This window comes from Passer montanus, unplaced genomic scaffold (assembly GCF_014805655.1).
Source record: "Passer montanus isolate IOZ18808 unplaced genomic scaffold, ASM1480565v1 scaffold2, whole genome shotgun sequence".
Taxonomy (NCBI): Eukaryota; Metazoa; Chordata; class Aves; order Passeriformes; family Passeridae; genus Passer; species Passer montanus.
Genome location: NW_024366591.1, coordinates 901,817 through 923,663, shown reverse-complemented (window position 1 = coordinate 923,663; position 21,847 = coordinate 901,817). Strand labels below are relative to the sequence as shown.

Genomic DNA, 21,847 nt, shown 5'->3' with positions numbered 1-21,847 from the left:
GTGTTTACAGCACTTTTATAGATGGATTTACATGCAGGATAATGAGGGAGAAAAATGATGACAAACTGATAATGCAGATCCATTTTTCAAAAATCAGTTTTATCTTTAATTGTTACATTCCAAAGGGGATATATGAAAGTTAGTCATCCAGCAACTGTATAACCTCTGAAGAGAGATGAGTACAGAGTCACAGATAAAAAAATACACCTAACTCCCAAGATGACAGGTGCTAGAGAAAGTATGTGCCTTACACCATCAATCCAAACAAATGCAGGAAGGTTTTTATAATAAATATTTCATCTTATACTAACTCCTGAGACTTTACCCATGAAAAGAAAGGGAAAGATTTTATAAGAGCTATCATACACCTACAATATATTAAGCTGTTAAAGCAAAATAGAACAAAATATCAACACTGGCTTGAATGTGCACTGCATTTGAATTTATCTACATCACAGTACTTGAAATATGCAGCTCCAGGAGTCAGTGTCCACTTATGTTTTGCCTCAAGTCTGCAGACATCACTTGCCATACAAGCATCTTGAAAGTATGAGTGCAAGAAACCAAATGAACACAGCCAGCAGGGTTTCATTCTCTGAGACCAACACTGCACTGTAAGATTTTGATTTCCAGTACCTAGCATCAATCAGCAGAAAATCCAAGTATATTTACAAAAGGTCTTTACATAAAGTGATTAGTGAGTTGCAAGTTATTACTGTGTTCCCAGGTACTTTTTAACCACATAAATAGAGAGAAATATATAGTTAAAAATCACCATAAAGTCACAACTGTAAATAATGTACCACAGTGGCAACCCAAGGTATCTTAGGGTTTGTTTTCTTTTCAGTTTTGTTAGTAAAAGCCATTTGAAAACGTAAAGATTTAAGCTTTTGATTAACTAATCCGTTTAAACTCCTTCCACTCCAGTACATCCCTCCAAAGTTCAAACACTCCTTTAATTTGTTGTTTGCTTTTTGTTTTTTTTTTTAAATCAATAACAAATCATTCAAGAAAACTCTTCTGAATTGGCAGGATCAGGAAGACTTCTGTCAGCTCTTTGCATCCCCGGGGCTCCTTGCCCGAGCCCCGCTTAGCTGAGCACGACGTGCCGGTCGAAGACGGACTTGCGCTGCTCCTGCACCTGCAGCTTCCAGCGCTGCTGCGCGTACTCCACCTTGTTGAGCACGTTGGCGCGGCTGCGCGAGCGCGCCAGCACGTCGTGGGCGTTGGCGAAGGGCTGGTGGTCCTGCAAGGGCAAAAAGCCACTGTCACTGCTCACAAGGTCCAGCCCCGAGCCTGCTGGGTCCTTATGTTCCACACCACTCAGGGGCTGGTTTGGTTTTGTCTTTCTTTAAGGTAAATGAAATGTCCCAACAAGCTGGTCAGTGACAATGACCAAGGAGGTTTTTGAATTGTGGGAACTGTACTTTGATTTCTCACTGACAGGAACTTCCACAGACTTCTCAACAGACCACACTTCATTGTACTGTCAATTAGGTGCTGCACAGGTAAGCTGCAGGATCACAGCAGTCCTGCATCCATGTGCAGCCCAGAGCAGACCCAAGCACCCCCGTGACTGTGATGAATGCACTTCACAACTGAACTGGGGTCAGTTCCCTGCCAGCTCCTGGCCCTTTCTGCCAGGCAGTTCAGGATGTTCACACACAGCTTCTATACCAAACCAACACACCCTGATGTTTACCAAACTAAGCCTATTGTGCTGAGCTGTCTGAAAGCACAGTGTCAATACAGCTGTTTAAGTGACAGAGCTCAATAAGAGTCCAGTGCTTGTTTAATGTTTACTCTCTCTGTTTTCTAACAGTACCTGCAAGGCTTTATTTTCTGCTAGCAAATATAGCCAAGGTGTAAACAGAGAGAGTTGGAACTGAACTTCTCGTTTAGCTATTAAACTGTTTGATCAAAGTCATGCTGCTAAAGCTACATCAGAAAGTATCATATGCATAATGAAAAATAACATTGTTATTTCCTATATTAAATAACTGTCTTTTTCTATCCCTACATTTCACATTCTGTTTTTTTTTTCCAGAACATTTCTGAAGACATTTATATCAATGGATACTTTGTGATATGACTGTGCAGAGCAGCTCAATGCCAAGTGTCAGCTCTACATAGATTAGCATTAATGATATCTATTGAAATGATTGCTCTGAGTCCCAAAGCCACAATGAGCATTAAAGAAATATTCCTATAGAGAACAACAGACAGTCATCTCACAAAAAAATATATACAATTGGATATATCTAGAATGGGCATTTAACAGGGGACAGGTCATTTCATTCACAGGGGAAAAAAATCATAATAACAACACATGGTTTGCTACTGTAAAACACATGGGAGAGCACAGGACAGTCTAGATCATACTGGTCTTCCTCACAAACAAAATTCTCAGCTCCAAGGCTAGATACTGCCAATTTCTATGTGACACAAAGAGGAAAAAATAATTTAAGAAGCAAAAGGACCAAGGAAGTGGCTTACGTTCATCAGTTGCCACTGTCACCAATGGGCAACAAGAAAGAGTGAACATACTGCCTTGAAATTCAGCCACAAAATCCATGGACATGGTCGTTTTGAAGTGTGACAAGAATATCTCAAGAACTTGCAAGAGGGAAGGCAAGAATGGGGATAACTCATAAGGGACCTCAAATTATGTTATGTTCACAGAAAAGCTACAGCAAAACATAACATTGGTTGAGATGGACCCAGACTTTGAGGTAAATCCATTCTGCAGTTAACCTGAACTCTGCCATGGGACTTATTTCACTTCTTCCATCTACAATCAAAAGACTAAATCACATTTGGAGGCATTAAGATAGTTTATCTAAGCTATACATTTGTTTGAGATATAGCATACAGCACAAGCTCACTTAATTCAAGCAGGAGCTGTCCAATTTGCTACAAGAATGCACACAGAGGAAGAGTCATTCAAATACTTCATTTAAAAAAAAATTTAAAATAAATAAAAAACCCCAACAAAACCCAAAGTCCTCCTAGAGGTGACTGGGAAAATCTTACTTTGTCAATACAAAGACAGTTGAAACATGTCTACATGTAATACACAGGGAATTTCAGAAACAGTGGGACAATCTCCACTTAAAAAGGTGTTTTTGTTTGCTAAGGAGATAATTAAGTATTCAAAATCCAGCAATTTCCCAGATAATAGTTTTTATCAGCTATGCTTTATGTACCCTGCTTTCATAACAAAAATATGTGATTATTACCCAGTGCTAGAGACTGGAAAGGCCAGTAATGACAGAAAATCCTGTCACTACTGGACTGCTCCCCTTCTTCTCCCAAAAAAAGCTCTTCTGACCTGTTGGAATATACTGTCACATTTTGATTTCTGGCTGTAATACTAAGAAATTATGTCATCATCCATTACTATTCTGCTTCATTATAGCAATTTCTCCTTGAAGTTTTAGCATGAAGAAACTCCAGTTGGAACAATAGAAGATGCAATGTCCATACTGTCTTTTTGTAGAGGGTAAACTAAGCAGTAAACACTTCCCATAAAAATGATGCCTGGCAATGCTGGATCATTAACTCCAAAAAAGCTGTACTCCTGTATATTCTTACCTCCATTCCTACACTGTTTCTTCTCTGTGGAAATAATCTGTGCCTAGAGCTGGCGTAACTGAAGCAGTTCTCACTGCTTTCCAGCCCAGAGAAAAATGAAAGAGTGGCTTCACAGAAGTCATTTCTTTTCCTCTCCCAGCAGGAAAGGCATTTACACTGCCTGGCAAAAAAGCTGCTCACCCCAAATAATTAATTATCAACAAACCACCCCAATTTTCATGCTAACTAAGTGCACAAAGACTCTGGTGAACTCACCCCAATGTCTTCATCACTTTGTATGAGCTGTGAATGTCCAAGGAGGCGCCTCTTCAGGATGGGTTCCACCAGGGTAAGGTACACCATGTACAGAAGAAGCAGGCCCAAAATGGACAGGTATATGATGATTGTCACCTACATAATGCAAGCACAGTTTATGCCAAGATTGTGACATTTCCCCCCACGTCTCACAACAGGAAGCAAAGACCAAAAGATGAGTACAAGGCGAAGTTTGATCTTTGGTAGTGTCACCAGATGATTTAAACCCAGAAAGACAGGAAAACTAACTACAACATGGTATTAAAAAGGGTTTGGGGTAGCTTGAAACAGTAAGACCTTGCAAAGAATCTTATGCTATGCCTCTTTAAACAATTCAGTGTTATGACTCTCACTTTCACCAAGACAACTGCTCAGCCTGACCATTAAACAAGTGACAAATCTGGGGCATCCCTCACTGATCTCTCACTGTCTAGCACAGACCCAAATTCAGTCGCCAAGCAAAACAAAACACCAAACTTCTAAAATTCAAAAAAAAAGTAGTCTGTGTTGTCAAAAACCAAAAGACATTCCGCAGTCTATTCACAGCAGTCCAGGCCCCAATGGCTCCAATGGGACAAGAATGTGAAGAGCACAGAAAACATCTGTTAGTACAAACACAGATAAAGAAAATTTATAGGAAGAAATAAGGCAGCTGTGCAATGAGAGGCCCACTGAAACTATAAGGAAAACAGAGCCCAAAGCCTGATAAAATGTCTTAAAACACTCGGAATTTTAGCAAGGTGTAAAGTCTGATCTCAGAAGTGGAGATCTTCAATAAAGGGTCTCTTCAGCTAAAGGTTGATGCTATTGTTACTGCTCAAGATTGTGAACAACAACTACAAAAAAAGTGACATTTTAGACTGCCTTGGAACAGTTTTCCCTTTAAAAATACCATTTCTCTAAAAGACAACAGACATGTTTACTAAACAGCTGAAGTCTTTAATATATGCCAACAGAATTACACTTCTTACCTTAATTGTGACTGAGCTTCTCTCCTCATATTTGCACTCACAACGTAAGCAATAAGCTTCTACATCAGGTCCAGGAACAGGCATAGGCTCCACCACATGGAGACAATCACTGAGGAAACACAGAAACTGCCCAGTCAGTTTTGAGCTGGCTTTAGCTGAGCTGTTCCACTCTGCTGCAGGAGCTGAGAAGCTCAGTTTGCTTAAGTTCAGTTGCTCTAAACTGCAGGTACAAATAAATCATTACACCACAGTTATGTCACTTAAACGAGAAATTCAGCTACTGACAAGATGCTAAACAAGATTTAAGATCTTCCTAACTCAATACAATGCCTTCATTTTTCAGAGAAGGTATTAAAGCTTTTAGCAGAACAAATCCAAGGATATGAATCCAGCACAATGCATCATTTGACACTGACATTAAGGATAAAAGTAAATTTCAGCTACTAATTCCCCTTCTTTCTTCACCATACTCAGAAGAGCCTTATTCCATCCTTTCACTGTCTGAAGGGAGATTAGCCTCTCTCTGACATTCATGAACTGTATTTCTTTTTTCTTGTCATCACAAGGTACAGACATTGGGGGGAAAAAAGGAAGTCAGATGGATTGTTTCTCTAAGCAGCAGGATAGTGAATAAAGAGCATTTGACTTAAAAGATTACCAAACATAAGTCAGTCCCCTGTGCAAAAGTGTGGTTGACAATATTATGGGCTGTCTATAGCACAGCATTAAAACCCAGCTGCCATGAAACAACTGCTTCCATCAACCACTTACATAATGCTGGTCTTCCTGCTGAGTCAGGCTCTTATTCAGAGTTCAGAGCCCTGGGGCCCCTGCAGAGCACTGACAGAACCAGAATCCTGATTCACCTTTCTCCTGGTAACCTCAGTGCTGGCACAGGCAGCAGCAGGTAGTGAAACACAAGGCCTGAAGTGACAGCAGCAGCCTGGGACCCAACACTTGACTGGGCTAAATGCTGCAAACACTCAGCCAGGCACCAGCTCATCTCTTCTGTCTTCTCTGTACTTCATCTTCACAGCTGCAACTGCTGAGTGCCACCTCACAGCCTCTGGAGGGGAGTGGAGGGTTTGTTTGTCTCATTTATGTGAAAGCAGAGCTACATTTTGCTCTGTGGAAGAATGCAGCATCCAAGCTACAAAAATCAAAACTACATGCCAGGCACAATCTGTGCAATCTGTGACTGAAAGACTGTATCAACACACTGCCCAAGTACTGCAGAAATCTTGCATGTTGGTTAAGTACACGAGTAAGTCTCTTACTGAGAATATAAGAAATATTAATATCAGCATTTTTTCTTCTCCAAGTTGCTAGAAAGGGCAAAATCTACTGGAACCTCACCAAAGCCCAGAAACAACAGTTCCTAAATGATGGGCTGGTTTTCAAGAGTAGAGCAAGCAAACACAATACTCCCAAGCCCCAGTTCCAGGTTTGTGCTCCCTTGCCTTTACACCATTCCAAGTCACTGGATTCAAAACCCATCACTTTCTTCCCTTCTGCCCCTCCCAAATCTAAATAAACAATTAAACATGCAAGCAAGCAAACCAAAAGAGAAGACAGGACAAAAACTACAGGGATTAAGCCTTGTCCCTTGCCAGAGCTGAATTCTGGAGTACTTCTGAAAGAAAAGCTCCAGTAAGTTATGGGAATGCTCTGCTTTGTCCTGGCACCACCACAGGAGATTCATATGTAATCTCTACAGAACAAGGCTTTAACCAGTAAGATTATTTATTTATTATCATTTTCTATGTGCCACACACACTCACCAGTCTTTCTGTGAAACATTTTTGTTGTAAATATGGCCTGAGTGGTCCTTGTAAGGAGGGCAGATGCATTTACACCGGACATCCTCAGAGTTCTAGAAGTGAAGCAAACAACACACTTAGAACAAATAGTCTTATTATATAATTTATATTACATTTATATTTCATATAATTTATATTATCTTCACATATGACTGGAAATATTTAACACAAATAACTTGCAAGTACCTCTGAACAGTCTTACTCAGGACTTCCTACAAGTTTAAGAACAACCCTTCAGAATTACCAAGCGAGCAGAGCAATTTGTCAAGTAACATTACTGTTTGAGATAGAAACACATTCTTGAGGGGAAAAAATGGAGTTTGAGCTCATTCCTCTTTCCAAGAAAAACCACACATGCAGAAATTGCTGATGTTGATTACTCAGCTGCTCAGCTTACAAGGACAGCTGCTTGTCAGACAAAGTGAGGAGGTTAAAAGGGATGAAAGAATGCTAAGTTTATTTTAGCAAATAATAAGAGACAAAGGATAAAAGTGGCTTATCTAAAGTTCAAGGCAATTTCTAGTGGCATTACAAAGGAATGTGTGAACAAGTATTGGTAATGAACTCCTACACTGAGCAGCCAAGGCAGAGTAACACCGAGCACAGGTCAGTTGGGAAACCCTGACTGCACTGCACAGAATCACAGAAAGCTTTGGGCTGGAAGGGATCACCCAGTTCCAACTCCCCTGCCACAGGCAGGGACAGCTCCCACTATCCCAGGCTGCTCAAAGCCCTGTCCAAGCTGCCTGGAACACTGCCAGGCTCAGGGCACCCACAGCTTCTCTGGGCAGCCTGAGCCAGTGCCTCACCACCCTCATCACAGAGAAGACATCATTCTTCCTGATGTCCAACCTAACCCTACCCTCTTTCAGTGTAAAACTTTGTCCTGACACTACCTGCCCATGTAATCAGCTCTTCCCCATCTCTCTTACAGGTTTCAGGTACTGCAAGGGTTTCAGGTACTGCATTAGGTCACCTCTTCTCCAGACCAAACAATCCCAATTCCCTCAGCCTTTCCCCACAGCAGAGGTGCTCCAGCCCTGGGATCCCTTCCACGGCCTCCTTGGGACTGGCTCCAGCAGCTCCACGTCCTGGCTGTGCTGGGGAGCCAGAGCGGGGTGCAGGGGGGGTCTCAGGAGAGCAGAGAGAATCCACCCCACACCGGGTACCCCAGCCCACGCCAAACCTGCTGCTCTCCCCGCGGAGGAGTCAAGCCGCTGATTCCCATTAATAGGGAGAACATCCACGCGTGTTTGGGGAGAGCCAAAGGCAGAGCCGCTGCTCCCTGCCCGCCGTGACAGTCCCCGCCTCGGCCGCGGCAGGGAGGGCTCGCACTCAGCCGGGCAGCGAGCGGAGCCCAGCCCCGGCAGCTCCGCTCGCAGCTGTGCGTGACGGTGTCCCGGGCACCGCGGCAGAGCGACATCGACAGCTGCGAGCTGCCGGGGAGCGCGGGGACCGGGGCAGGCCCCGCTCCTCCGCCGGGCGCGGCAGGGCAGCGCCCGCACGAAACCACCGGCTCCGGCCTTCCCCTGCAGCCGCGGGGCCGGGAAGGCGGAACCACCCGCGGGAGCCGAGCGGCCGGCGGGAGGGCCCGGTACCGGGAGCACCACCGTGACCACCCCTCACCTTGGCGCCGCCGCGCCGGGGCCCCGCCGCCATCACTTCCGCCGGCCGCCGCCCTCACGTGAGGCGCCGTCCGCGCGTGGCCGCGTCCCCGCGGGAACGGCGGCGCCGCACCATGGTTCCGGGCCGGCCGGCACAGAAATATTCCTGGAAATATTCCTGGGATCGTCAGGGATGGAAGGGACTTACGAGGTCGTCCAGTCCAACCACCGATGCAGCCCTGTGACCACCAAACCGTGTCACGCAGAGCCAGATCCAGAAACCCCTTGAACATCTCCAGGGATGGTGACTCCGCCGCCTCCCTGGGCAACCTATTGCAGTGCCTGGCCACGCTGACAGCGAAAGAATTTGTTTGTAAACTGAATATCCCCTGTCTCAGCTTAAGGCCATTTCTGGGAGTCCTCTCGCTGCAGGAGAGACCAGCCCCCGCCTCCCTGCAGCCTCCATCCAGGCAGGTGTAAAGAGTGAAAAACTCTCCCCTCAGCCTCCTCCAGGCTAAACAAACCCAGCTCCCTCCTCATAAAACACATTTTTGAAGACTTGTTTCCTTTCAGTAGCCATATTACCCTTCTCTGGACACACTTTATATCAACATGTCTTTTTTTAAAGAGAGGTAGGGCTGACTGCTCCATAGCTCCCCTGATCTTGGCCCTGCTGGAATGGGTTTAATCCAAGAAGTGATTATGTACCACTCTACGAGGTGTGTGAGCAGCACATAATCCACTTTTTACACTTCTGGACACACAGTTATATAAATCTTCATGCGTTTTACAGACAGCTGTTTCTCTGAGAAGATATCCCTACAATCCAGCAATGTTCCTCGTTTGTCAGGTGATTAATTATTTCCACCCAGGAGCTGTGATCTGCCTCTTGCAGAGGGCAGGCAGCCTTGGTGAGAGGCAGCATTTCCAGCTGTGCTCCCCAGGAGTGGCAGATGAAGCCATCTATGACTTTCCCTCCTTGTCAAGGGACCCCAAACCCACCTGGCCCTGCCAGGGCTGGACCCTGGCACTGCTGAGCAAAGGTTTGAGCCCAGCCTGGGGAACAGCTCGGGCTCATCTCAGCCCCTCTGAGAGCTCCACAGAGGAGCAGCAGGCACTGTAGCTCAGCCTGCTTATTCCTTCTCCTCCTTTCCATTCCTTCTGTCTTTCTTGCAGCCATTCCTGCAGCAGAAGGGAGCCTACACGACAAGTGGAGAGGGACTCTTCACAGGAGCAGTGACAAAGGGATGGCTTCAGACTGAGAATAGGTTTAGATGAGATATCAGGAAGAAATTCTTTACTGTGAAGGTGTTGAGAGGCTGGAACAGGTTGTTCAGACAAGCTGTGGATGCCTCATCCCTGGCAGTGCTCAAGGCCAGGTTGGATGGGGCTCTGAGCAGCCTGCTCTAGTAGAAGTTGTCCTGTCCCATGGCAGGGGAATTGGGACTAGGAGGATCTTCAAGGTCCCTTCCAACCAAAACCATTCTACAATTCCATGGTTCTCTGTCTGAACTCCCAAGTAACAAAACATGGCCAAAAGCTGCTCTGTTTTCCCTCTCCCTCCCCAGCCCCCACTCAGTGGCTGTAATTTCATAATCCTGAAATTCAGTAGACTTTTCCACACTGCTCTTCACTCCCTCCTCATACAATAGGTTGTGTAATACCAGCAGTGCATCAGACAGCTCAGGAAAGGAGCTGGAGTTACTATGGAAACACAAAACACCTTTCTTTAAAATTCAGGGAAAATTGCCAGCAGACTTTAATGAGAGTACATCAGGTTTCAGCCTGAGCCAAACAATTTGTCTGTTTAATGGCTGGGTCTGCAATGGAAGTGTTTTGAAATGTGAACGTGGCTCTGTGTCTTCCCCACCACCCACAGCCACAGTCTACAATGGGCAGATTGACTGCTTAGTTGAAAAACATGCTGAATCTTTAGAAAAACACAGATCACATTTTGAGCTGAAGTAAACAATACACAGTTTCAGAGGCATCACTGCCTTTGGAAGAGTTTGGTGTAGGAAAAGAGAGCCTGATAAACTCAACTTTTTGTTATCCACTCAGAGAGTTCTGATGCACAGGTAATAAATGTGCTTTTATTTAGGTGGCTGGAACAGCCTTTGGGACCTTCAAGCCCAGTCTTGGAGCTTCCTCAAAGTCAGAAACACCAAAAAAAAAAACGAAACAGGATCTTGTGGGCCACAGGTTCTTGGTGCTGCAGGAGGTAAAGGTTACATTTTCCAGAAGATGAGTCCATTCTTCCCCTAGAAAACAATAATAATTAATTAGGTAAGCAAAGCTCCTGAAAGAATTATTAAGAAAAGAACACTGGGAGTTTCTGTCTTAACATTTAGATTTTTTTCAGCTTTGTTTCAATTAAATTGTTAATGTATTTGTCAGCACACCAGTATCAGAAGCAATACTGTTAAACTACAGTTTTTTAAAAGGGGAGAGACAGCTAAAAAATGTATACTAATTTGATTTTAAGGAAATTATTAAATCACTGTGGTGACTATAATTGCTTTCCAGCTTGCTAATCTTCCAGAAGGGCTGAAGATGTGTTTCATCTTCCAGAGCTCTCACTGGATTATCAGAGTCTGAGCTTCAGTGGCAGCAGGCTGCTCCCTGTACTGCTAACTCTCTCCTTACTGGACCAATCCTCTTCAAGTTAATGGAGCTGAGCTCTCTCATCCAGTTTGCTTTTTAAAAATAACCCACACCCTGCTTTAATAAAAAGATTTGTTTGAGAGTTGTAGCTCTTAGGTCTCTCTAAGCTAAACCTTGCATTTTGCTGTGAGCGTGCTGTGTCAGGTTTGACACTTTGGTACTTGCACTCATGTTTGTCTCCATTAGCAATCCTCACACACCAAGTGCCCCCAAGAGCTGCTGGAGTGTCTTTGGTCATTCAAGGGCTCTGCCTCCGAGGCTCTGGGGAGGAGGCAGCCCTGGTATCCCCCAGCCATGTAGGTGCATCCTCCTGAGCTGCTGGGCACAGCCTGAGCCGGGCTTTTGGGAACAAGAGCCGAGGCTGTGCAACAAAAACACAGCACAGACTGCATCTCTAGGCAGGGCAGCTGCTCCAGGGCCACATCTTTCCTGCTCAGTCATCTCACAAAAATAGCTTCTCAAGAGCTCTATGTTTCCAGGCACTGTGTGTGCAGAGCGAGCTCCTGCATTTCCTTCCCTGTTGCAGGAGCCTTCCCAAATGCACACAGTCTCTGTAGCCAGCAGTGCCCTGAGCTGTGCCTCTGCTCCTCCTTCCTGTGCTGCACTGATTCACATGTGAATGTGGGTATTTTAAAAGGGTTCCCTGCAAAGTTCCTTCATGCTCTGTGCTAATTACACTGGACTCAATTCGTATAGGGCTGCTCCACACGCTGCAGCTGAGCTGCCACGGGGTGGATGTTCCTCAGGGTAGGTAGGGATAGATGCTATTTGCCATCATTTCAATCATCCACATTCTGATCATTTTTACTAATGCAAATTACCATCTTTTTGTGTCACTTCACCCTATTCACATTCAGAACTTGCCTGCTTCTCTTTGTTTTCCCAGCTGAGAAAATCTTTTCATTATCAACAATGATATAAAAGAAAAATCTGAAGGGATTATGCAAATAAGTGATTGAATCAGCATTTCTGCATTTACTGCCAACATGAAAGTGGTGTGACATTTGCACAGGAGAAAAACAAAGTAAATACAGATTCTTTTTTTGTCTATTCCCTACGTTCAGTTGAAAAATTAAAATGATGGCAGCACTTGTCACAGCAGCCTTTACTTAGCAAAGAAACATAGGAAGAGATTAATTATTACAATGTCAGTTCTCTAGGCTAATGAGAAATTCACCTTTCAGCAGATTGGTCAGAAGCATCCACCTGAAGAAGTTCTGTCACTGGAATTGCATCCCTTCAAATAAACAGCGCAGTTTTGTCTCATGAGCTTCTGTTTGGGGCCAAAACCCCAGTGGCTCAGTTCCGGTCTAGCTGCTATTCTGGCCTCGTGGTCTTTGATCCCTGGAGAAAACAGAGAAATCAGTGCCAGTGGGCTGGATGGGGTACAAGGTTTGCAATAAAAGCAAGCTCTCCAAATCTGGTTCATCTCAGGGACCCATTACATTAGAGTAATGCAATGTAATGGCTCATGGCTTCCTTCCATAACCGAGGCATTATTTTGCAATCTGCTGTCAGGAGTTACATAAAGCCTTTCACAGCAGAAATGCATGCATATGGAAAGGGCAGGCTGGGCAAACTGTTTACCTCTGTATTTCTATATTTGTATTGATATTTATGATATGAAGCAAATGGAGGGAAGTGCTGAAAGAGACGTGCATTTATTTTATCTTTCTGTCTCAGTGAATCCACTCCTGACTTTTCTGCAGGCTGTAAGAGTTCAAGGTCCCTCTCTGCTAATGCAAGGTCAGTCAGGGCTCTTACACACTGCAGCAGCTGAGTCCCCACATCACACACATGGAGAGAATGCCCTGTTCTGTGTATGTTTTCAATTTGTGACATATGTCATGCCCTTATCAGTGCAATTCCTGCTGCATTCCCCTTCCTTCAACAAAGGACAATGCTGCAAATACAAGGAACAGCAGCTTGTAGCTGAGACAGGGGCTTCAGCTCTTTAACCACAATCTCTAAGTCCACAACTCTGGCTTCATCCCTTGCAGCACAAATAACAGCTTCTGCATTTGTTTGTTTAATCCAAAACTTATAAATAGCCTCTGCCAGCCCTGACCCAGCAAGACCTCAGATGCCCTGCATGTATTGCTCCTGGGGGAGACAAGGTCAGTGCTGCTCCACACACTTTGCTGCTCCTTGTTCCACCCCAGAGAGCTTTTGCTAGAGGCACGGAGGCAAACATGCCCAAAAAGGAACCACAGTTTCTTCCTCATACAGAGTAATCCACGAGGATTGCTCTAATACATTCATGCTTCCTGTTTTATGTTCAAAGGGATCAGCACTAGAATAAAGTCACTGTGCATCCAGAATGTGCTCTGCCCAGTGCCAGCCATTTCACTCCAGCCTTGGCTGCAGCCTGCATGGAAACACCAGAGCCAGGGAGAGGGAGGTTAAAGGCAAGGTAAGGTTATGTTTATGATACAACTCCAAGCTTTTTTGTGACTAAGTTTATCATTACTTGCAGCAAACTTGTTGCTAAGCAGAGGGGGCTTTCAATGACCTCAACAAGCAAACTGGGAAGCCCTCCATGCACTGGCTCCATTTTCTTCCTTTGCCTGCTATTTTGGTCACTTTTCCAAAGCGTCTATCAAGCAAGCCCTGGACAGCTGCGGGCCCCTCATTCACACTTGGCTGTGGATAGGAAATGAGGAGTGTTCACTCAGCACCTTGCTGGTCTGGGTCAGTGGCAGCAATGCAGTCACCCTGCAGATGCCTGCTTTAATTAGGAGACCTTTCCTTTGCCAGCAGACCTGGGTAAAATGAAATCTTGGAGGCAATGAATTACATTTTGCTCTTTTTTTCTGTTAGCATTTTCATCCTTTGTCAGATCTTTTCTTACATATTGCATTTAATTCTGCTTCCACTGGTGCCACATTAACAGTATTCTTTTCCTTTTATTTACATATTCCTAATAATTGAAAGAGCAGGAATCTCTGCATTCTTCTTTATCCAGGAAACCGTTCACTACCATTGTTTGTCCCTAGCAACCACAGCATCACACAAAGTATTTCTCATAAAGAAAATTCCAACAATTCCACATACACAGACCTGCACAGAGGAAGTAAGCTGCATTCAAAGGCAGCATTGTGCAAGGTGAGTCTGGTACTTCAGATGACCACAAACATTGACATTATAGCAATATTTTATATTCTGAGTTTGCCCACCGTGGTGATGCACTCGCTGACCAAGGTCAACCCTTTGTCTGCTGCCACTGACCATTATGGATGCAGCTAAAACGTGCACCAAAGTCTTCCACTCAAATCAGGAGTGACACCACTTCCTCACAAAGGGAGATTCTGCCCTTTGCCAGAGATTTCATTCAGGTTCAATCCCTGCTGAAGACAACCAGAGAGCTGGCTGTGCCGGCGCTGCAAACAGCATCGATTTTGTGCCACCGCGCCTGGGAGGAGGATGCGGAGCAGCTCCTGCCCTACTTGCTCTGTTCCCATGACAACACCCTGCAAAGCAGCTCCTGCCAGCTTCCCCCTGACTGCCTCATCGCGCCCGACAGCGTGCCCAGGCTCCGGCTTTCAACCCAGACAACGCCTCCTCCTTTAATTGCCAAAAGCTTTTTCCGAGGAGGAAAGATCTGTTTGAAATAGCAAATGGTGTTTTGATCGTCAGAGCAGAGGTATTAAGCTCCCCAGCACCCAGACACAGGGAGAAAGGCTGAGTTTGGTTTGCCATTCCTGCTGCACGCTGCTCCTCGGGAATGTAATCAGGAATGACTTGTGGCTTGGCTCCAGGACTATATTCTTTTCTTCATTAGTGCTGCTTCTCCTTGCGTGCTGAAGTGAATTAATATCTAACAGCACTTCACGTAACTCGATTTCGTGTAGTAGATGGCAAATAGTTGCTTGGACTAATGTCCTGAACAAAACAATCTGCTTTTCTTGGGGCTGAGCCTTATCCTGCCAGTCGTCCAAAAGCTGGGTGCCTTCTGGCATTCCATGAGCAAAACTTTGAGACTGATCAAGCCAGGCAAATGAGCAGGAGCAGATGAGAAATATGGAGCATAAAGATAAGTTCAGGGCATTGAAGCTGGGTGGAAGAAAGTAGGATAAGTTTTCCTGCCTTCCAGTCCAGTGTTATGCTGTAGTGAGGTAGAGGATGATATTTAAAAAAAAAAACCAAACTTTTCTTACTGTACAGATCATAAGCTTTCATATGCAGACTGAGAGCTCAGTCTGTGGCTTGGCTGTACCACTCCGAATTGCTCCATATTTGCCTCAACATGCATGTCGTTATCTGGCTAGGAGGGAATCAAAATTAGGCTTGATAACCAAAAGATAGCTGAGATCCTTACTAGGGCTCACCAAAGGACCCACAAAAGGACTCCTCCAGGACTGCACAACTGAGAGGAGCTTGCAGCTGAGTGCTGATAGAGTTATCTATCCCCTTCCTGCCACATGAACAGCTCTGTGACCATGAAGTTCTCTGTCCTGGCATGGCCATGGCCATACCCAGGACAAGTTTTGGGAGGTGTGAGTGACAGGGACTCCCTGCACTGCACCTGAGGGTGGTAACAGGCCCACAGGTGACAGCACACAGCTCATCCTGGGCACTTAACAGCAGCACCTGAACTCACTGGGCCCTGGCTGAAGAGTTCTGAAACACAGCAAAGACTCAGAATAAAATCCACTACAAAAGCCAGTTGCCCTGGTAGACAGAAAATTCTGTGGGTTACTGAGTTCAGGATATCCACTGGAAGGCTGTTCATCCTGCTGCTGGGTGGCCACAACACACGTGTTTTGATTTGTTCCATTGTCATTGTTGTCCAGCCCAAGCATTTCTGTGACCCCAGCATCAGCCTGCACAGTACCTTCCCCCTAACTCAGTTACTGCCTCATTTGCTATTCCATTTTATTTGATCTGAGCCTTAAAGACCAAATCACATGTGCTGCAAATTACACAATGTCCATCCTTAACTTGGATGGCTTCAAGCAGGTGCTGAGGAACAATTAGATCACTGTCTGTAGAAGCTGCTATTTAACTAAGAAAGAAAAGACAACTCTAAATAAGACAGATGCAGAGAGAGCTCAAAGCTTGCTCACACTGATAATGAAAATTAATCAAACATCATTAGCAGTCTCCAGAGAGTTCAGTACATCGTGTGCTTCTGAGATGTGCTTCTGGTTGTTCTCTGCCTGACAAGAGCACCCACTTCTTTCAGCTCAAGGGCAGAAAAGAGATTTGCTGCAACAATTAAAAGATTAAAATCTGGGGCCTTATTCAAAGAGAGTTGGGTGGCTTTCTTTGCAAGCCATTTGGGCCAGCCTGTGGCTTAGTTCTGGTGAGCAGCCAGGATCTCTGGGGAGGTCAGTAAGTGCATGCAGGTGATTCAACTAAATACACAGCCTTGCTTTTCCTCACATAGAGTTGGACTTACCTGGAGGCTTCCCTCCATTCTGAGCAGTGCTCCCTGGGAGGCTGCTCCTACACCTAAATGCAGCTGTGATGGGTGAGCAGCATATTCCATGCAAAGGAGAGTTGGTTACTAATACCAGTCTCCTAAGGATTATTTTAGCACACAGTTAATTCTGCCAAAACCTCGTGTCCTTCCTTTTGCCATCCTGCCTCTCCTTTGCATCCTCCAAGTTGCCCTAATTTTAACTCATCTGCCTCAAAATCTGGACACTGAGTCCCTTCCATTTGTATTATGTTTAACACACTGGACCCCTGGTTACAGCTTCTGAGCTTTACAGCAACTGAGGGTTTTGTTTGGGACTTGTGTTTGTGTCCTTTGGATCTGGTTGTTTACCCACCACCACCACTTATGTTTATAGTTTCATATTGTAGGAATTATAGGGAAGAAGAATAACTGCCCTTGCTGGGCAAAGATTTGTCAGTTCAGGCTTAAAAATCAAGATAAAAGAATCTAAAAGAGTGAGAGAAACTCAAGGTTTGTGTTTTCACATGAGCACATCGTGATGTAGACCTGCAGCCCTCCCACAAACCAGTCTTAAGGCTGGTGCATGTTATCCCTTCATCCTGTCCTGCAGAGCCCTGAGAGCTTCTCTCCTGAAGCTGGGCTTTGGGGGTTGGCCCTTGGGACTGACCCACTGACCTCCCTGCCAGCGTGGCAGTTCACAGTGCCAGGGATGGGGCTGTGCCTTTGCTGTGCCTGGCCTCTGCTGTGTTGGTTACCTGTGACCCCCCAGGAGCAAACAGGACACATTTTCCTCCTGAAGCAGTAAGAGGCACACCTAGATCACCTTAACTTGATTTGGGATGGCAGAGAGCGGAAGTGCAGCGTGAGCAGCTGATGTGGGCTCATTGTCATCAGTGTCTTCTAATACAATTTGTGAATGAGAGCATCCTATTAACTCCCTTTGCACAGACTGCAGGGATTCATTGTGCTGGAGCTTTCTCCAAGTAGCTTTTCTGCAGCTGCCACTGTGCCCAGATGCCCTCTGGATAGGTACAGGTGAACCCAGTAGGAACTTTCTTGTTGTTAAAACATTGACCAGAACCATGAGAGAGATGTCCCCACTGAGACATGGCTCAGCCAAACCTGAAATCTTCACTCTACTCACTCCTTCATTAGAAGTCACTGAACAGGACATTGGAAGGTGACTCATGACCTTAATGTCACAGCATATGAAGCAGCAGGGGGAAGGAAGGAAGGAAATGCCAGGCAGAAGTTTTCTTGCAACAAAATGTGGTCTCAGTTGGAGCAGATTTAACCAGGAGAATGCTAAGCTGTAAATGCCAAGTTAATTAGTCCTCATGCATAAATTGTTTTTAAAAATACACTGTCATCTCCTGAAGGAACAAGAGCCCATTTCCCCTTCTGTTAGGCTTAAAAGTCAGTCTGAAAAATGCCATTGAAGTCTAAACCAAGAAGCATCACGATGCTCTCAGTAGAGAAGCTCTCTGTGAGTAGGAGCTTAAAATCCACAGATTTCCTCTCCAAGCCTGCCAAACCAGAAGGCTGAACAGGCTTCCCAGGGCACCTCTCACAGCAGACCCATTTCCCTGGATTCTCATATGACTGCACTGTTGAGGCCCGGTTTCTTTGTTACTCCAGCTCCAAGCCACATTTTGCCCAATTTTGGGTTTTCTACTTCCCCACCAGCAATCAAAAAGGCTAGTGGCAAAGTCCTGAGCATTTTTATCTGTCCTGATCACTACTGGCCTGGATAAAACCAGGTCACTGGGCTGCAACTCATTCATCCTGGGCTTGGTCTTCCACCCAGGGATTTTGAAATGGTTTTTGTTTTGTGATCTAGGAAAGACCAATGATTAACTCCCAATTACATTTTTATTTTCAAATTAATAGCCAGTGCCGTCTGGTGTTGCACAGTTTCTCTTTGCCCCTGTTCTCCATGACTCAGTATGTTTTGAATCTGTCAAGTGCCTGATCACTCTCCTGATCTCTCCATGTGATTTTGTTTGTGGAGAAACAGAGGACTGAGATTTATAGCAACACTTTAAAATATATTGGTTTTTCTCACTGAGATCTCAATATTGTTCCTTCCCTTACACAGCATTTTTCAATGCTGCCTTTGCCAGCATTGCCATTGAGATGCTTCCCAGCTGGCAACACCTGGAAAATTCCATGGCCAGCTGTGCCTCCCTGGGTTGCAGGTACAGAGGTACTTGACCCTCCTACCTTCTCCTTACAGCAGAGAGAGTTTTTAGATGGCTGGCTCCTGGTCTCCTTCCCCAGTCTTGCTGGCAGTCCACTCTTAGTGCTTCATCCCTTGGTAGGAGAACCAGGCAGGGCACTGGCTCTCTGCAGCCCCCGTGCCACCTGTGGGGCTGCTGCCAGCCAGAGCATGGGGACAGCAGAGCCCATGGCCCCCAGCATGGTCCCTGTGCTCTGGCTGGGTTCCAGAGCACAGGGGCTGTGCCTGCCCCACAGGCAGTGAAACCCCAGAGGCACCTCGAGGTGTTGGGCAGTGGTTTCCTCAATTGCAGCAGCTCCACCGGAGGGACAAGGTTGTTTCTCCTGGTCTCCCAGAGAGGTGAGAGGTGCTGAGCAGTAAATCAGTGCTGGCCCTGGCACTGTCCAGAGGGAGCAGGTGGAGGCACAAGGGGCTGATATCGGTGTTGTGATGCCCGACGGGCAGGAAGAATGATGTGCAGAGCTCCATGACATCAGAAGGCTAATTAATTACTTTATTATACTATATGATACTATAACTATATTACACTAACAAGGACTATCACTAACTAACTAGAAAACCCGTGACTCTCTGCCGGAGAGTCTCAACACACACACATGGTTCCAATTGGTCAATGAATCCAAAACACCATCACCAGAATCCAATCAAGCAATCACCTCGGGTAAACAATCTCCAGAACACATTCCACATGGGCACAAACACAGGAGCAGCAAATGAGATAAGAATTGTTTTGATAATTCTTTTCTCTGCTTCCCTCACAGCATCTCTCAGGAGAAATCTAAGAAAGCTACATCTCTCTCTTTTCAGAGGGCTTGTGAACACAACAGGCTGAAACAGCACTAAGAGCTCCCCACCTTCTGCAGATCCCCCACCTGCGTCTGGGTTCTGGGCAGGATTAGGTTTAAAGAGCCATGACTTTACACCACCTCTCGTTGAGTGAGCCAAGGTGCTTTTCTGGAGAATCCAACTGCATCTTCCTGCGGGGGCAGCCACGAGCTCCGGGCATCCATCGATCCCACCACAGCCAAAAGCAGGAGAGAAAGTCCCTGCAGCTTTCTCCCCAGCTAGTTCTCCTGCTGCCATGGCTTCCTGTTATTCCTAAACTCACTATATTTTTAGGCTGTCGACTGTCTTCTCACCCACTTTGGGAGTGATGAGATCTCATCCCGGGGAAGTGGTTGCAGCAGCGCTCTAGTAACAAAATCATTAAATCAATTGCCTTTGCAGCAAAGCATCTCTGGTGAAATGTCACTGATACCTGCAGTGTCATCTCCAGAGCCTGCAGCCTCTCCTCAGCCATGTGGTTGTTAACAGAGGAGGAGGAGGAGACCAGCACATGGCTGAGCTATTGCCAGCAGTGCAGGGCCCATGGAAAAGAGAAACTAGAGGAATCTCAGCTTAGGAAAAGCAGCAGACTTTCAGTTAATGGAAACCTGATACTTTACCTCCATCTATTAAGCAGCAGCTGAAAAAGCAATACAGGCCTCAGCTGATGTTTGTCCCATAAAATAAACCCAGCAATATACAGCCCCAAGACACATGTTTATATAGAAATAAGTCATCAAGTTATTTGCTTCTGAGACATAAGAATTAGATTTGTTTTCACAACATGTTGAGCATCACTGCATCATCAGTAATAGAAAAGCCTGTAAAAACAACCTCCCTGGAGAGCCATTAGATAACAGATTACCCTGGAGATAACTGTGAAGAGACACCCCAGCAGCTCTCATCTAGTCAGCTGCCCTGCTGGTGATGAGCAAATGTTAGTGGATCTCAGCAGGACCCAAAGTACATGTAAGTGATGGCTGTAGGGCTGCTCCTGGTAATGGCCTCTGACTTTCCACTGCAGAGTGGCCAGCCCAGAAGGAGTTTAGTAGCAAATGTGGTGGAAGGAGGTGGGGTTGGGGGGTGACCCCCTCTCTGCAGCCCCAGGGTGCTCCTCCTCTGTTGCTGCCTGCCCACATGCCCTCGGCTGCATCACTTGCAATGACATGGGTTGGGAGCCTGACAGCCACTCTCCACCGGATCTCCAGGTCTCTAAAATTTTCAGCAAGTGTTGATGCCTTGCCCACATGGGCCATCTTAATTGCAAGGGCCCAAGCATCAAGATCCTGCATGTTCCACCAGCTTTTGAAGCTCTGCAATGGGCTCACCAGGGTTCTGTTTAACGTCTTTTTCTTTGAGTGCTTTGTCTTGGCTTTAAGCATGACCAAAACAAAGACAAGATGTCTTTGGAGGGAGCAGAGGCACTCTGTCCCACCCCATTCTGCTGACCACATGAGCACAAGGGACAGTGCTTTGGCCAAGGAGCAGCTGGCTCACTTTCCCTGAGGCTGCTTGGGAAGGGGATTGTGCTTCGCCTCACCTGTGAGGTGTTTGTGTGCAGCATGGTGACATTAACCAGCTGAGTAAAACATTCAACAAAACCCTCTCCCACCCCAGAGGCTTCTCATAATGTCCTCTTACAGCTGTGTCTTTATCTCCTGAGTCCTCCTCGTCCCACATGGCTGCAGGCATTGCCTCTTCTCTGCCCCTGCCTCCTGCCAAGGTCCCTTGGTTGCAAGGCCTTCCTGCAAACCTATGCCAGGGAGAGGCTGCCAGAGGGGCACAGGCACACACCTCTGCTGAAGAGGAGCAGGAGCAGGCACCCAGGGCTTATGGAGCTGGTCTGCATCACTCAGCTGCTGTACCATTTAGCCCTGTGACCATGCAAGTGCTTGACACAGAGATCTGATATCACTTCTCCTATTCTATAATCCCTCTAGACTGAGGTGAATGCCTGTCTCCCATAGCAGCTCTCCTGTCTTATCCTGTTCACAGGAGCCACCTCTGAAGGGCCCCCAGTCCAGAGCTAGCCCCACTGTGCAGAAAGGATGGAATTTTGCCCATTGATGTTCTGTTTGTGTGTGCTGGGACTCTGCTCTCTAGCACCATGAATAAATCCAGAATCCTGTAGCAGCTCCAGGAAGCATGAGACACTATTTTTGCCTGTACATTGATTCTTCTCATTTTTTCCTCCATTTTATTTCTGGAGCCTGGTTTCTTTCCATGCTCAGAGAAAATACCAGTCCAGCATTGAGGAGGACCAATTTCACTGGGTGTGGAATATTCCTGCTCCACCAAAAGTTATTGCTGTGGGACTTGGAGTGGGTGAAAGGATAATTTCTCATCAGTAAGACAGAACTCAACTGCTGCTGAAGCATCCTAAAGCCCATCCAGGCAGAGACAGGAGTCCCTAAATCTGGACTCAAAGCTTT

The 21,847-nt window shown here is 45.9% G+C and overlaps 1 protein-coding gene and 1 long non-coding RNA gene across 2 annotated transcripts; both read right to left on the bottom strand.

Annotated features, from left to right (window-relative positions):
- Positions 1 to 80: 80 nt before the first annotated feature.
- TMEM9B (TMEM9 domain family member B) lies at positions 81 to 8,338 on the bottom strand. Its single transcript, XM_039706796.1, has 5 exons — positions 8,306 to 8,338; positions 6,641 to 6,732; positions 4,860 to 4,968; positions 3,850 to 3,984; positions 81 to 1,246 (listed from the first exon to the last, which is right to left on the bottom strand). Exons 1-5 carry the CDS (start codon positions 8,336 to 8,338, stop codon positions 1,091 to 1,093), a joined length of 525 nt encoding a protein of 174 aa, XP_039562730.1. The 3' UTR covers positions 81 to 1,090.
- A 1,756-nt stretch (positions 8,339 to 10,094) lies between these two features.
- Positions 10,095 to 20,412, bottom strand: LOC120501400. Its single transcript, XR_005627272.1, has 3 exons — positions 20,281 to 20,412; positions 12,125 to 12,291; positions 10,095 to 10,544 (listed from the first exon to the last, which is right to left on the bottom strand). It is a non-coding gene; the product is annotated as an uncharacterized LOC120501400 (long non-coding RNA).
- Positions 20,413 to 21,847: the final 1,435 nt, after the last annotated feature.